The sequence below is a fragment of the Peromyscus californicus genome, unplaced genomic scaffold (assembly GCF_007827085.1).
Source record: "Peromyscus californicus insignis strain IS unplaced genomic scaffold, ASM782708v3 Scaffold_19__1_contigs__length_69161282, whole genome shotgun sequence".
Taxonomy (NCBI): domain Eukaryota; kingdom Metazoa; phylum Chordata; class Mammalia; order Rodentia; family Cricetidae; genus Peromyscus; species Peromyscus californicus.
In genome coordinates this window covers 9,511,834-9,527,221 of record NW_026294491.1, presented here as the reverse complement: position 1 = coordinate 9,527,221, position 15,388 = coordinate 9,511,834, and the positions used below count along the sequence as shown (strand labels likewise).

At 52.7% G+C, this 15,388-nt stretch overlaps 2 protein-coding genes across 7 annotated transcripts in view; both read left to right on the top strand.

Moving 5' to 3' along the window:
* Tspear (thrombospondin type laminin G domain and EAR repeats) overlaps positions 1-15,388 on the top strand; it is a 67,560-nt gene that overhangs the window by 41,240 nt on the left and 10,932 nt on the right. Inside the window, exons 3-9 of the mRNA XM_052744480.1 lie at positions 5,535-5,773; positions 7,027-7,117; positions 8,463-8,619; positions 9,680-9,811; positions 10,440-10,666; positions 11,962-12,148; positions 13,954-14,183. Of these exons, the coding sequence (XP_052600440.1) occupies positions 5,535-5,773; positions 7,027-7,117; positions 8,463-8,619; positions 9,680-9,811; positions 10,440-10,666; positions 11,962-12,148; positions 13,954-14,183 (1,263 nt within the window). The remainder of the gene's footprint in view (positions 1-5,534; positions 5,774-7,026; positions 7,118-8,462; positions 8,620-9,679; positions 9,812-10,439; positions 10,667-11,961; positions 12,149-13,953; positions 14,184-15,388) is intronic.
* On the top strand, positions 2,848-3,717 carry LOC128114509 (keratin-associated protein 10-7-like). 6 transcript variants are annotated; one of them, XM_052744565.1, is made up of 3 exons: positions 2,848-2,963; positions 3,030-3,186; positions 3,253-3,717. In XM_052744565.1, the coding sequence occupies exons 1-3, from the start codon at positions 2,848-2,850 to the stop codon at positions 3,715-3,717; spliced, it is 738 nt and encodes a 245-aa protein (XP_052600525.1). The 6 variants fall into 6 exon arrangements, with proteins under 6 accessions (XP_052600525.1, XP_052600523.1, XP_052600522.1 ...); XM_052744563.1 differs by having other exon boundaries at positions 2,848-2,932; positions 3,023-3,717; XM_052744562.1 differs by having other exon boundaries at positions 2,848-2,933; positions 3,015-3,717.

Sequence of the window (15,388 nt, the reverse complement as noted above, 5' to 3'; positions counted from 1 at the left end):
CTCTGGTATTCTGTCACAGTAACACAAAGCTGCTTAACACTGGGGCTAAGTGAGCTTTATCTCTGGAATAAAACATTGGTTTAATATCTGAAAAATCAGCTAATGCAATATATTGCGTTGATATAATAAAAGCAAACATCATACAATTATATCAATATGTGCAGAAAAGGAGCTGGGACAGCCCAATACTCTTTCACAATAAAAGCCCACCGCCCCCACAAACCCAGGCAAGGGGACTTCCTTACTCTGTTAGGAACCCACAACTGACATCACCATGAGCCATGACTTCTCCTTAACCTCCAGCAAGGGACAGACATCTACTCAGCCGACCAATCCCAGTCACCACTGGGGGACAGATGTCCTCATATCCAAGCTAAGCCCCTGAGTTGCAAAAACGCATGCTTTGGAAACTATGAAACTCACGTGAAAGCCTTCTAAATACATCGGAAAGTGGTGCCCCCTGCTCACCTGGAGACTTTCCCAGTTCCTAGCAGAATCTGGGTAAACATCTTTGCAGAAATTTGCAAGTTGGTTTTTAAATTAATAAGTAATTTCGAGAGACTCATAATCACCACAAGAAAAAAAAAAAAAACAAATACGGACAATTCACACTTCCCAGTAAAATTTTCCCATAAAGCAACAATGAGCCCTTCCATTGGTCCTGATCTATAAATAACAAAGAACAGGTCCCTTGTCACTGCCCAGGTCACTGCCCCAGCTGTGTGCTCAGTAAACCTATGAGAGGGGAGGGGAGGGGAGAGGAAGAGAGGAGGAGAGGGAGGAAGAGAGCAAGGGAGTGGGCATGTTTCACCTTTACGATGCACACACATACAGGCTAAGTGACTGTGTGCCCTAGTGTGAGGCAGATTTCTCAGATCAACGTGGGAAGCAGACTGTATAAGAGACTGGCTGATGTGATGGGCCTCATGGGTACTAAACTTTCACCTTTAAACCATACAGGCATGAGCCAGGCATGGTAAGGCACACCTGAAATCCCACTACTTAGGAGGAGGAGAAGGCAGGAGCACCAGGAGTTCCAAGTCATCCTGAGCTAAACAGTGAATTCCAGGCTAGCCTAGGCTACATGAGACCTTGTCTCAAAAGAAGAAAGTTTAAAAAGAGGCATAACTACGAAAGAAACATTTTGCCAAGTAAGATGCCTGGGCAGGAGTGAAGTGGGTGAGAGTCTCGGAGGGAAATGCCAAGTACAGGAGCCCCACAGCCTGTTAGAGCCACTGGGGCCGAGAAGCCCAGTGTGGGGAGTACATTCCCTCACATTGTGTGTAGGACACTCTGCAGACTCGAGGCAGCTGGGCAGATAGGCCCATGAAACACACTCAACACAATGCCAGCTATCACCACAAACACCAAGAACGAAGAGTGGGACCCAGTCACACTACTGTGGAATGCAGATGGCCTGCCTCTCAGCGATAGTGGAGCCTGAAGATAAACATTTACCCATCACGTGACCCAAGAAGCCTACGTGGAGATTTCCTCTAGAGAAAAGAAAACTCATTATCATCACACAAAACACCAAACACAAACAACAGTGACAGCAGCTTTATTCATATCTGTAGTAAACAGGGGACAGTCCAAATACCCATCAGTCACTGGATGGATACACTGGTAAATCACTACAATGGAATATTATAGAGCCATAAAAGGAGATAAAAGGTATACAATAGCTGGTTGAATCTTAAGGTTAGAATATTGTAAACCACAAAGAATGGTTTAAATGGAGGGGAGGAAAGGGGCGTGGAGGGTGGCCGGTGGCTCTGTGGGTCCAGGGAGGCAGGCTCACTTGCTCCTTCAGCGTTAGAAGCTTCAACTGGTTCCTGGGGTTCCTTTGCTGTCCCTGGCTTTGACACTCCTTTCTGCAGTCAGGAGCTCTCGAAGAAGCCTCTTTTTTCCTTTTTTTGGCTTTTTGAGACAGGGTTTCTCTGTGTAGCTTTGTGACTTTCCTGGAACTCACTAGGTAGCCCAGGCTGGCCTCGAACTCACAGAGATCCGCCTGGCTCTGCCTCCCGAGTGCTGGGATTAAAGGCGTGCGCCACCACCGCCCGGCTCGAAGAAGCCTCTTACTAAAGCTCAGCCCCCTCCCCTCCCCTGGTGTCCATCCTACTAGGCTCAGGTTGGGCGCTGGGCTGTCTGAATGCTCCCAAAGTGTCCCTGTGCACTCGAGACACAGGTTCCCAGCCTATGTGGGCACACAGCATGTGGTGAAGTTTCGCTTGTGGGCCCACAGTGAAGTTTCACTTGCAGAGGGGCACAGTCCCTGCATCTGTGGGACTTTTCTCCTCCACAGCTCCCCTTCTCTGTTGAAAAGCCTGTGTTCTAGAAGAATCTGTCTCCCTCTAGTTTTCCTCATTGTCTCATTCTCTGCAGACCTACGCCATGTTGAGACACTCAGGATGGTCTTCCGCAGTGTTCAGGCACACCTCTCCACCAGGTGTATATATCCAGCAGGCTTTACAACCCTACCCGCCCACCTGGGCTAGAACTCCTGCTGCTCACTGCCTAGTGGAACAGCCTGGAGGAAGAGGCATGTGGTGTGTGCACAAAGCCAGATCTAGCATGGCCCAGGCTCCACTCAGAGGACCAAGTACCACAGCACCCTCAGGCCCTAGCCAACACCCTGTGGAGCTGTGACTCTCCTGTAAATAAACAGATTAACAAGGGCTTTCAGGACGCAACTTAAAATACCTATGAGGAAGGAAGGTTCTAGAGGCTTCCGGCTGAAAACATAACCTGTGTGGTATAAAAGCTGACACCACAGCACATAACATACACACTCACATACTCACAAACTCACAAGCTCCCACCTCCCAGCTCCCAGCCAACCCCGCCATGGCCGCCTCCACCATGTCTGTCTGCTCTGACGCCTGCACCAACTCCTCCTGGCAGGTGGACGACTGCCCAGAGAGCTGCTGTGAGCCTACCTGCTGTGCCCCCAGCTGCTGTGTGCCCAGCTGTTGTGCCCCCAGCTGCTGCCAGCCCAGCTGCTGTACCCCCAGCTGCTGCCAACCCAGCTGCTGTGCCCCATCCCCCTGCCTGAGCTTCATCTGCACCCCAGTGAGCTGTGTGTCCAGCCCCTGCTGCCAATCTTCCTGCACACCCTCATGCTGCCAACAGTCTAGCTGCCAGCCAGCTTGCTGTACCTGCTCCCCCTGCCAGCCGTCCTGCTGTGTGACTCTTTGCTGCAAGCCCATCTGCTGCACACCCATCTGCTCTGGATCCTCATGCTGCCAGCAGTCTAGCTGCCAGCCCTCAGGCTGTCAATCCTCCTGTTGCGTGCCTGTCTGCTGCAAGCCCATCTGCTGCACACCTATCTGCTCTGGATCCTCATGCTGCCAGCCATCCTGCTGTGTGCCTGTCTGCTGCAAGCCTGTCTGCTGCACACCCATCTGCTCTGGATCCTCCTCATGCTGCCAGCAGTCTAGCTGCCAGCCCTCATGCTGTCAATCTTCCTGCTGTGTGCCTGTCTGCTGCAAGCCTGTCTGCTGCAAGCCTGTCTGCTGCAAGCCCTGCTCCAGCGTGTCCCTGCTCTGCCGCCCTGTGTGCAGACCTGCCTGCTGTGTGCCCACCTCCTCCTGCTGTGCCTCCTCCTGCCAGCCCAGCTGCTGCAAGCCCTGCTCCAGCGTGTCCCTGCTCTGCCGCCCTGCCTGCTCCCGCCAGGCCTGCTGTGGCCTCTCCTCGGGCCAGAAGTCCAGCTGCTGATGGGCCTGTTCCTGGTGCCAGCTGACTCAGGTCCCTCCCTGTGGCCCCTCTCAGCCTCTCAGTCTGATTCTGATCTGGAATAGACGGTCCCCCAGGATGGATCCCCAACCTGTCCTTTGTGACTTGATTTCTTCTCCTCCTTCCCAGGAGGCCTGCTGATCCTCCGGGTCACTGTCCCTCCCCCTGTCCCTCTGCTCTGGGTACCTGCCCCTGACATCAGCTTGTCAGAGCCTGTGGCTTCAATAAACTTTTAACCACCTGGATTTCCTCTCATGTTTTGGTTCATGCTCTCTGCAGTTCAAGTAAATGTCCGTCTCTTCAGCCAGGAATGTTTCTAGGGGGGACAGTAGCCACCTCCCCTGGGGGTCACCAGTTGTTTGAATGAAAAATGTCCCAAATAGGTGCATTTATTCGAAGACTCGGTCTCCGGTGGACGGCTCTCTTTGAGGGGCTGCTTGAGGATGTTATTGCCGGAGGCTTTGGGAGTTGATAGCTTCATGCACTTTGGGTCCATACTCTCTGTTTTCTGCTTGTGGTTAGAGATGTGACCTCTGGCATTCTGTTCCTGTCACCTGCTGCCATTAATCTCCCACCTTTATGGTCTCTCTCTCTCTGGAACTCTAAGCCAACTCTTTCTTCCATAAGTCATGGTGCTTACTCACAGCAACAAAATACAAAATGGACAGGCTGAGCACTTGACAGCTCAAACCAGCATGAACCTGGTGTGTGTGTTGGGGCAGGGGCTTCCATCCCTATACCTCTCCATTCTCATTTCTCCATCCCTAGCTCCCTCTCAGCATACTGTGGCTCCTGATCCCCTGGACATCACTGGAAGGGTTTTGTTTTCTGTCACCTGTCAGTTCCCAAACTCCACACCATTTCCTGGAAGTCCCCAGGAAACAGACTCACTCTTTTCCCACTGAGTACCACAGGAGCAGAAAGAGCCCTCCCCTCTTTATAACAGGGGTGTGGAACTGGCATGCAGGTTCACTTGGGCAGAGCCTGGCTAAGGAAAATAGTAAGTGTGCACACATCTGCATGTACACACTCAACTATCACCAGGGCTAAGTTACCTTTCAGCTCTTTAGCCTGTGTTTGGCTAAGGACGGCTTGGTGAGATGTGTGGATATAAATAGCCCACAGTGGAAAGGACAAGCCTGCTTTTGAGATCACAGACTTACCACTCTGCTTTGCTGACTATAATAAAAACACACATAACATAGAACTTACTGTGCTCGCCTTTGTGAGCGCGTCTCGGCGGCACTGAGTTAGTTCATTCACATTCTGCCTAGCAAATCTCAGCTGTTCTATGAATTACTGGCTACTTGCTCTGCAACCCCCCTCCAAACCCCTAGCACCCATATTGTTGTGTCTTCATGAATCAGAGCCTTTGGGAAGCTAAGCAGACACTTTCCTTACGGCCTGGTTTCTTTTACTCAGTGTGAGGTCCTCCTGGCTCCTTCATGATGGAGCAGGTCAGGACCTATTTCTCTCTATAAGCCGAAAACATTCTCTTGAGCACTTGGACTAGGCTGCTTGTCCTGAACCAGCTGGGGGATTGGGGTGGGGAGGCATACTGAATTCCCACCCAGAAGTGCTACTGGGTAGGGTGCCATCAGCTCCATCCACTCCCTGGTTGGCCCCACCTTCCTCCTCTCAGTCCCACCCACTCTCCTGCTATGCCCACCCTCTCTCCCACCCCCTCGCAGGTCCTGCTCCCCTCTCCCCTTCACCCCCTTGGCCTTGTCCATCCTTCTTGGTCCCTCCCTCCTCCCTTTCCTTCAGCCCTGCCCCATCTCTGGCCCTGCTCTCCACAGAAGAATGAATACCTGTTCTCCCTGCTGGCGGAGGAGAAGGACACACTCCTGCTCGGCCTGAGGTACTCACCCACACAGCTGCACTTCCTATTTCTCACCGAGGACTTGGCTGGTGCCTGGCAGACCCGTGTGTCCTTCCGGAGCCCCGGCCTCGTGGACAGCCAATGGCACACGCTGATCTTGGCTGTGTCCCAAGGATCCTTTTCCCTCACCATGGACTGTGGCCTCCCAATAGACATGTAGGTACCAGGATGCGCATCCCAGTGATTGACCATGCTGTGTGCCATCTTAGCAACCCATTCCAGGGGCTGTTCTGCCACTGTGCAGTGGGGAGTGGGTCCTGGGAAAGTCTGCCCCTGCCTCTGCCCTGCCAAATCCTTTACTTGGGACAGGCTATGGAGAATGCCTTAGGTGCTGGCCCCTAAGGCAGGTCCCTGACAGGAGTTTGTGGAAGGCAGGATTCCATTATCAAGCCAGGAGTTATGGAGCAGCTACACTGCTCTATGAAATGGAGGGGTCCAATCAGGGGCTAGAAATCATTTATTGGAAAAACTGTGGCCAAGGAAGATCTGAGACCTTTGGGTTGAGAAAGCATGCCAACACCAAGGCTGCAGGCTGGGCTCAGGGGCCAGGATGCCTAGCACAGAGTGGAGGTGGCCTATGGATGGAGAGCTGGCTGCCTGGTACCCCTGGCCAGGAGCTGGGTGCACTGCAGCAGATGGTTAAGGCTGAGGAAGCAGGAGCTATAGGAGAGGCCAATATCATCTCATGCAGAGGCTCTGACCACATGTCCCTCCCTTGGCCTGCTGTCTTTCACGGCTTCCTCAGTGAGTTCAACCTTCATAGCAATCACAACCAGCACTTTCCAGAGACTCCTGGGTTTCCAGCAAGGTGCCTCCCTCCTATCTGTAGCCACCATTCTGTCCTGCTCCCCGGGCTGTGTGAAAGCACACAATGGCTATGTGGGTTAGGGTCCTGATGCAGGGAAAGGTCCTGGAGGTTCACTAGGAGGTAGGAAAAAGGCCCTGTATGTATCCTCACCATGCATTCCTGCAGGAGCTCTGTCCTGGGGTGCCCCAGCTCAGGTCCACTGGGGGCTATGAATGTGCTTTTACCTGCCAACTGGGTCTTAAACCAAGTCAAGATGACAGCTGAGTGAGACAGCTCCTGATGAGGACGCAGAGGGCACAGAGGCAGGGAAAGATTGTGAGCATGCTCAGATGCAATAGGAAAGGAGATGGAGGTAGAGAGATGCGGCCACAGCTGGGGAGCCTGGGACCACTACAGCCAGAGGGGTAAGGTGTCCTCCTTTGCCTCAGAGCGGGTTCTGCTCTGCAGGCCCTGGACCTCTAATTGCTATGGAACCTGTCACCATAGCTACCCCAGGATGCTGGCCTGTTTCCCATATGAGACCCATCCCCTATCTTTATAAGCAAATAGGGTGTATGCCCTTCCTCGTCTGTGATACTAGTACTGTCCACTCACGTTTCAGAATGGCTGACGTTCCCTTCCCACCCACCCTATCAGTAAGAGGAGCCCGGTTCTTCATTGGCAGCCGGAAGAGAACCAAAGGCCTATTCACAGTGAGTGTGGAGGGGCTGCCAGCAGCACCCCTTCCCCAGGGCTGTGGGGACAGCCTGTTACATGCTTTAGATGATAGATTGCCATCTATGCCAAGTGAAAACCAGAAACACAAAGGTGTTGAGGAGTCCACCACAGGTCCCTCACACTCTTCCCTGAGACTCTTGGATCCCTGCTCACAGGTTCTCCTAGCATGGAAGCCTGTCCCCAACACTCTCATAAACTGATGCTTAAACTCAGTCTTTCTGGTCCTGATGTATGTCTGCTCCATCCATCCATCCATCCATCCATCCATCCATCCACCCACCCATCCATGCATCCACATACTCATCCATCCACTCATCCACCCACACATTCATCCACATACCCACCCACCCATCATCCACTCCTCTATCCATTCACCCATCCACATCCACCCATCCTTCCATTCACCCACACATCTATCCACTCATTCATGCTCTTATCTATCCACCCATTCACTGATCCACTCACACATTCATCCTTTCATCTACCCACCCATCCACTGATCCACCCACTTATACATCTACTCACACACCCATCCACCTCTCCATCCATTCACCCACACATCCATCACCTGTGGTGTACTCACTGATAGGATGGTATCTGGAGTCTACTCCATAGCTAGGAGCTATAGTTCCCTGTGGTGTCCTCGGCATCTGCAACCATACCTGACACATAGTAATCACTCTGTGGAAATGCACTTGTGTTATGACTGGATGGGCAAATGGAAAAACAGATAGGTGGATAGATCCAGCGTGGATGGGTGGGTGATGATGGATAGATGGATGCATGCATGCATGCAAGGGTTGATGCCTGGGTGGCTAGATGTATGTTGGATGGGTGGGTAGATGGGTGGGTGGGTGAGTGAATGGATAGAGAGATGAATAGGTAGGTGGACTGATTGGTTATTAATGAATGGACATGGGTGGGCTGGCAGACAGATGGGTGGTAAGTGGGTAGGTGAATGGATGATAGAAGATAACAATGAATGGACATGGGTAGCTGGGCAGATGGATGAATGGTAGGAGGGTAGGTGGATGGACAATAGATAGAGGGAGAGAGAGAGATGAATGAATGAATCAATGGTGGGTGGATAGTGAAGGAAGGAATGGAAGAGTAGCTGGGTCAGATGGAAAAGCAATGTGGCCTGGTCACTCTAGTTCTGTGTAGACAGTCCCTTCTTCACTAAGAGCAATTGTCTGCTGTCACTCCTGGTGTCTTCCCAATAACCCATTCCCACACTGCAGGCTAGACCCATTGGGCCATATGGGCCCAGTTCTCCAGCAACTGGAGATATCAGTGGAACCTCACTTTCTCCCTCTGCAGGGCCTGATAAGGCAACTGGTTCTGCTGCCAGGCTCAGATGCCACCCCAAGGCTGTGTCCCAGCAGGAACGCCAGGCTGGCTGAGCTGTCCATCCCCCAGGTGCTGAAGAGGCTCACCGAGAAGCCTGATGATAATGAGGTGCTGAAATATCCCTATGGTTAGTAGGCGGGGCTTGCTTCCCACCCCAGCAACGTCTGAGAGCACTGGCTCCTTCCTCAGCCTTTCCAGTGTGTATCTCTCAGTCGCAGAAGGGCAGTTGTCACTCAGGGCCATCAGAAAGGCCAGAACCACTAACCTGTCCCTCCCTTGAAAGCCTGTACTTACATAGCCTACAGGCAGACCGTGTGCCTTTATTGGTCTTCTGGGCAGATGGTAGACATGGCTCACATCAGGAAGGCTCCCTCCTCTGGCTCACTAGGCAGCAATTGTCCATGTCTCCCAGCCACTCCCTCCAGCTTATCCCAAAGCCCAGCTCACACAAAGACCTAGCTCTGTTTCCCACCAGCCCTCCAACCCTTGGCATCTCCTGGATATGCTTTCTCTGATTCATATCTGCTCCATCCTAATGTTGGATTGCAGGGTCGAGCCATTTATTAAAATCATACCCTCAACTGTACAGAGTCTGAGAGTCCCTCCCCAACTCCCCATATACCCCTGCTCTGTGGAACGAAGATGAGGCGAAGGACAGCCTGGTCCCCAAGCTTATGATTCTCACGTAATAAATAATGGAAATTCCCATTCGAATACATCGGGCATTTAGGTTTTACTGTGTTACATCGCTGCCTGATGCTGATGGAGCTGTCCCCATAAAGCCAGGAGGCCTGGCATGAGACCAGTGTTGGTACCAATGGTGGTGAGATCAAAACACAGACCCCAGAATACTGCCCTTAGCTTAGCTCCTGCTGCTGAGAAGAGGCAGGCTCCCAGGGAAGAGTAGAGAAGTGTATGGCTATTGAGGATGTCCGTGGGGTGACAGAAAAGGGACAGAGAGACACGCCATCCAGGTAGAAGGTGGGTGTGGTCAGCCAGCCACATAGGAAGCATTATGCCTGGGACCTCAGGGGTGCCCACCCTATGTCCAGTGTCCTGTGCTGTCTGGGGCTCCCTTCAGTCACAAGAAAGGTAAAGACAGAACCACTGGGCTTGGACCCCTTGCACAGAGTTCTTATCTCGGGAGTCCTGATATACCAGACACTGTTGCCTGGTCTTCCCCACAGAAGCCGACATGAAAGTAACCCTGGGATCCCGGCCGCCATGCACCAAGGCACGGGGTGTCCAGTTCTGGTTTGATGCCGCCCGAAAGGGGCTCTACCTGTGTGCGGACAGCGAGTGGGTCTCCGTGTTGACAGGTGAGGCTGGACCCAGAATTTACATCCTAAGCACACAGAGCAGCTGGATGTATCTCCATTAGGAAAAGGCTGCCATAAAAGGCTTAGAGTTCCATGCATCTGTAAGGGCCACTTCAGAGAGTAGAAAGCCACCACTCCAGTAATAACATCTGGAGCAGGTGGCCACCAGAACAACCCAGGCAAGCCAGGATGTCTCCCTCCCTAGAATAGGCATGCCCATCCCCAAAGCTGTTCTCAGAACTCTAGCAAGTGTGGCAAACCTGTGTGTTCAACCTAGAAATAAGCATATCCTGGGTGAGCCATGAGGGTCGCATGGCTGGTTTCTCTCAGCAACCCTTCCCTGATAGATAGCAGAAAGAGAGTGCAGCACAGACACTCAGACCTCCCTTTTGTCCTGTTTGAGTCTGGGGCCACACAGGCCCCAAAGCCCCTAGTGAACAGGAGCAGCCTCCCTTTGATGGTCCTTTCCCAAGAGGATAAAATGGGGCTCCATCTCCTTCATAAATTCCAGGGCCCTGGACACAAGCCTAGGAGCCGAGTCATGGCAGGGTCCCAAAAGCCACTCCCAGGAGAACCCCCAGCTCCATTCCTATGCACACTGACTAGGTCCCCATCCTCCCATTCCAAGCCAAGACCAAGCTGGACTACGTAGAAGAACATCAGAGTCTGCACACCAACTCAGAGACCCTGGGCATCGAGGTGTTCAACATCCCCGGGGTGGGACTCTTCGCAGCGACAGCCAATCGGAAGGCTAGATCAGCCATCTACAAATGGACAGATGGGAAATTTGTGTCCTATCAGAACATTGCCACACACCAGGCACAGTCGTGGCGACATTTCACCATTGGGAAAAAGGCAAGTCTGTACAGGTGACTTCCCCTTCCTTGTTGATGGGCACCTCCATGGGGTCCACAGGCTGGAACTCTGCAGGTCAGTGCATCTCTCGGGGTTCCAAGCCCTTGCTAAGTGGTGGGGGTGAGGGGATGCTCAAAGTTATAGGTTTTAGGCTGTAGGAGTGTGCCTATAAGGATCCTGCTCAGCTTCCCACAAGGCAGAGGTGGTACCAGCTTGAAAGTCTGGCTGGTCCTGTGCTAACTCACTACAAATCAAAAGTGCTAAGATTGGAGCCAGGAATATGGCTTGGTTGATAGAGTGCTTGCCTAGCATGCACACATCCTTAGGTTCGGTCCCCAGCACCGCATAAACTGGGTGTGATGTCTCACACTTATAATCCTAGCACTCAGGGAATGGAGGCAGGAGGATCAGAAGTTCAAACACCATCCTCAGCTCCATAGAGAGTTTGAGGCCAGCCTGGGCTACATGAGACCCTGTTTCAAAAAAACACTAACTGTTGGATGACCTCCCAGGGCCAGTCGTAACACAGATAGCATTGCAGAGTGAGCATCTTACTTCTCACCCTACCACGCTGGCCACACATGACGCATAAGTGGATGTTAGTAGCAGGTCCCTGGAGGCCAAGGGCCTGAGAGTTGGCCACGGGCAGTTCCTTCCACCTGGGCTGCAGTGAGCAGAGGACCTGTTCAAGGAGAGGGCATTGGCACCACGACAGGAGAAAGGAATGTTTTCTTCCCAATTCCTGCAGCCTGCATGGCAGGACATTGTCCTGGATACAGCGTTGTATGGCTATCTCCAAGGGCTCCGGCCCAGCAGAGGGCCCATGCCAGACACTGGGGACAAAACAAGTAAAGCCTGCTCTCTCCCGATAGGGACACGTGTCCAGGTTCAGAGGGGCAAGTGTTACCAGTTGATTATTTCCTAATGACATCTGAAAGGCTTTTCATTTTCTTTGTGATTTAAAAAAAAAAAGACGCTATTTTAGCATTCGAGAAATATTGGAAAACAGAAAAACAAGGGAAGGAAGCGTTTTGTCCCTAAATGAATGCATGCTCTCATTTGTATATGGGCAATGCGCACACATCACTCGTGAACTGAAAACCATGCTTTCTGTCCCCGGGAAAGCCACACAACCATGCATGGGAGCGCTGAGTGTGTCCCATTAACAGCACTTGGGTGTTTACTCGGTCTGTCCCCATACCCTTCCCTGTGAACGTGGGAGAGACCCTGAGGTTTGGAAACCTGTAGATGGACTCCTGGTCTGGTGCCAACCAAGGATAATGTTTCTCTTCCAGATCTTCCTGGCCGTGGCTAACTTTGGGCCAAATGAAAGGGGTCAAGAGTTCTCAGTCATCTACAAGTGGAGCCCCAGAAAGCTGAAGTTCACCCTTTACCAGAGGATCGCCACCCACAGTGCCCGTGACTGGGAGGCCTTTAAGGTGGATGGAGAGCACTTCCTGGTGGTAGCCAACCACCGAGAAGGTAGGACACATGTGACCTTTGACCTGGAAGGGAATCATTCCATAGTCTGTGTGCAAGGGTGGATTTTCATCTCATTAAAAAGTATTAAGTTGGAGCCGGGCGGTGGTGGCGCACGCCTTTAATCCCAGCACTCGGGAGGCAGAGCCAGGTGGATCTCTGTGAGTTCGAGGCCAGCCTGGTCTACAAAGTGAGTTCCAGGAAAGGCGCAAAACTACAGAGAAACCCTGTCTCAAAAAAAAAAAAAAAAAAAAAAAAAAAAAAAAAAAAAAAAAAAAAGTATTAAGTTGGGGCTGGGAAATGGTTCTGTGAGTAAGTGCTTGTCTTACAAGCACGAGAGCCTGGGTTTGACACGCAGAACTTAAGACAAATGGCTGAACATGCCTTTGTAATGCCAGCACTAGGGCAGAGGGTCCCAGGGACTCACTGCAGCCAGTATAGCCGGATTGGTGATTCCCAGGCCACTGAGAAGCATTCTCTGAAAAAGACAAGGTGGACAGTGTCCCTAAGGAATGACACTGGAGATTGGCTTCTAGCCTCCACATGGACGTGACACACATACATATGCAGCGCGCGCGCACACACACACACACACACACACACACACACACACACACACACACAAACACTAAGTCATGCGTGGTCCATTTCCTGCAACTTACCCCTGAAATATATGGTCAGAGGTAGTCCACATAAACTCCATCACAACTGCGGTCCACCTAGGTTAGGAGAGCAGGGAAGCCATGTGGTTCCTGCCCACCAGAGAAGCCACTGAGCCCCGCTGTGGACTGTATCCAGCAACTTCCCTCGTAATTTTGAGGAGGAGTCAGCACAGTTAGCAGATGGCATACTGACCATAAGTCAGGTGGCACAGCCTGGGAGTACTGGGAAATCTGGTGTCTGAGTGAGGCTCTTGCCATGGTGGTAGCTAAGTCTCCTCAATCCTGGAACTCCAAGGATGGACTGTCTCAGGAGCAGCTGTAGGGTTGCTGAGTCATCTCCCCAGAGACTTCATAGCTCAGTATCCACCCAAGTGTGAAGCGCACCAGACAGCCTGGGGGTGAAGTAGCAGCCATTGCACTCAGGGTTTAGGGGAGCCCAAGACCCCCAACAACAGAGTACCCCACAGGGTAAGTGCTCCAGCAGGCACTGAAAAGGAAGACCATGGGGAAGACCTTCAAGGAAGGGCCATGGGAGAGGAGCCCCAGGGTCTCCTCTAGGGAACACCATGAAGGGAAGGATCATAGGGGAGGGTCTCCAGAAAACACCACAGGACAGGCATCCAAGGAGCATTATGGGGGAGGGCCTCCTGGGGACACCACAGGAGAGGCATCCAAGGAGTATCATGGGGGAGGGCCTCCAGGGAGCACCACAAGGGGGCGTTTCTGGAGAGCATCATGAGGAAGAAATGCCTGGGGAGCACTCACTATTCATGGAAGACTTCCAGGGACACCATGGGGGAGAAGTTTCAGACAAAGAGAGAGTGATGTGAGAAAGTCTGACCTATTAGGGCAGGAAAGAGCCAAGGCAGGAAGTGAGCAGGGCTTAGATGGTGGAAGGCCAGGGCAGGCCTGTGGACCATCTGGACCCACAGGCTTTTTCTTCTGGGAACAGCAGGCATGCAGAATCGAGGCATGTTACCCAGAGGCTGGGTGACAGAGGTTGCCTGAGGGGTGGGGCAAGGGAGGGCCTTGGATATACAGGGAATATGCATAGTAGCGGTCTGTGCCCTGCCCAAGCTGTGCCCTGCAAGCAGCTGTGAAACCTAAGGAACAGCCCCCCTCCCCCAGCACTGACCTTGGTTCCAGGGGACAACCACAACATCGACAGCGTGGTCTACAGGTGGAACCCCAGCAGCCAGCTCTTCGAAGCCAACCAGTCTATTGCCACGTCCGGTGCCTATGACTGGGAGTTCTTCACCGTGGGGCCCTACTCCTTCCTCGTGGTGGCCAACACCTTCAATGGCACCTCCACCCAGGTGCACTCCCACCTGTACATCTGGCTTGTCGGCGCCTTCCAGCTCTTCCAGTCATTTCTGGTAAGGAGCCTGAGTCCTCTAGCGCAAGACGCCACAGACGACACCCGATCTGCACGGCATGTGCCTGCTGGGAGGGGTCGCCCAGGGCCAGGGCTCCATGAAAGACAGCCTAGTGTGGCCCTGACCCCAGTGCCCGAGTGCCTGTCCCTTCTGTATGCTACATCTTCCTGGGTGGTCTGGGCCCTCAACTGCTTCCATAGCCCCCAGTGTTCCTGAGGAAAGCCTGGGTGTGGGTTGAGTCTGGGCTGTTGAGGGGGATAACCAGGGTGCCCACAGCAGTCCTCTCCAGGGGCCACAACTCCCCTGCTCTGATCAGTCAGTGTCTGTGGGTCTCCAGGTCCCTGGTGTAGCAAGGTAACTTGGCTCTGACTGGGGTTGAGGGGATCGGGTGGAGACAGACATAGTATCTATCCCCTTTTGACTTTGAAGGCCCTTGGCTGGTCCCACCACTCCTGGTGGCAAAATCTCTGAGTATTTAGTTTTGCGGCACAGACAGTTTTAGGTCACAGTCTGTTCCTGTGAGCGGCACTGAATAGCAACAGCTTTGCCAAGAATAGCGGAAGCTTCCAGCTTCCAACCTTAGTGGGGGGCAGAGGCCCAGCCAGAGGCCAGCAGCCACTCTGCATTTAGCGCAGGATCAAAGCAAAACCCTGAGCCCAGGGCAAACTGGGCTGTGTGCTATAGAGGGGAGGGAGGGGCATGGCGGGAACAGAGCAGCTGAGGGCACAGAGGCAGGTGCAGCTTGAAGCCACCAGGGCATCCCAGGGGAATACACAGATAGGGCAGACTGGCTCAGCCCTGCCCAAGCTGCAGGCTGCCCTTACAAGCAGCTTTCCCCCACATCTTTCTGACTCCTCAGAACCCACGGAAGTCCACTTTCATGTTTTGCCAATAGTCTCTCTTCTTTTGCTTAAATCCTTTCAGCCCTGGAGATGCTTTAATACGACGTTTACCATTTGCATTTTGCAATGTCACGAACATGAGCTTTGAAGCTAACCAAACTGCATATTCTGAACGTACCTGCAAGTTGTGGGGACACACCCGCCTCTGCAGGGCATGCCTTTCTGGAAGGGTCTGTGGTGCAGGGACTCAAACCAAGCAGGCTCCCATCTGTAGGGCAGGCACTCCCAGGGCACCATGGGTAAATACAGTGGTTCAAAGGGAAGCTTCAGGCATTAGGGATTTTACAGCCCGGGACTAGGTAA

Excerpts from the sequence above, each read along its gene's own strand:
- LOC128114509 (XM_052744560.1), top strand. The coding sequence starts at position 2,848 with ATGGCCGCCTCCACCATGTCTGTCTGCTCTGACGCCTGCACCAACTCC. Across the intron at positions 2,964-3,029 it reads TGTGCCCCCAGCTGCTGTGT|CTGCTGTGCCCCATCCCCCT; the intron begins GCCCAGCTGTTG and ends CTGCCAACCCAG.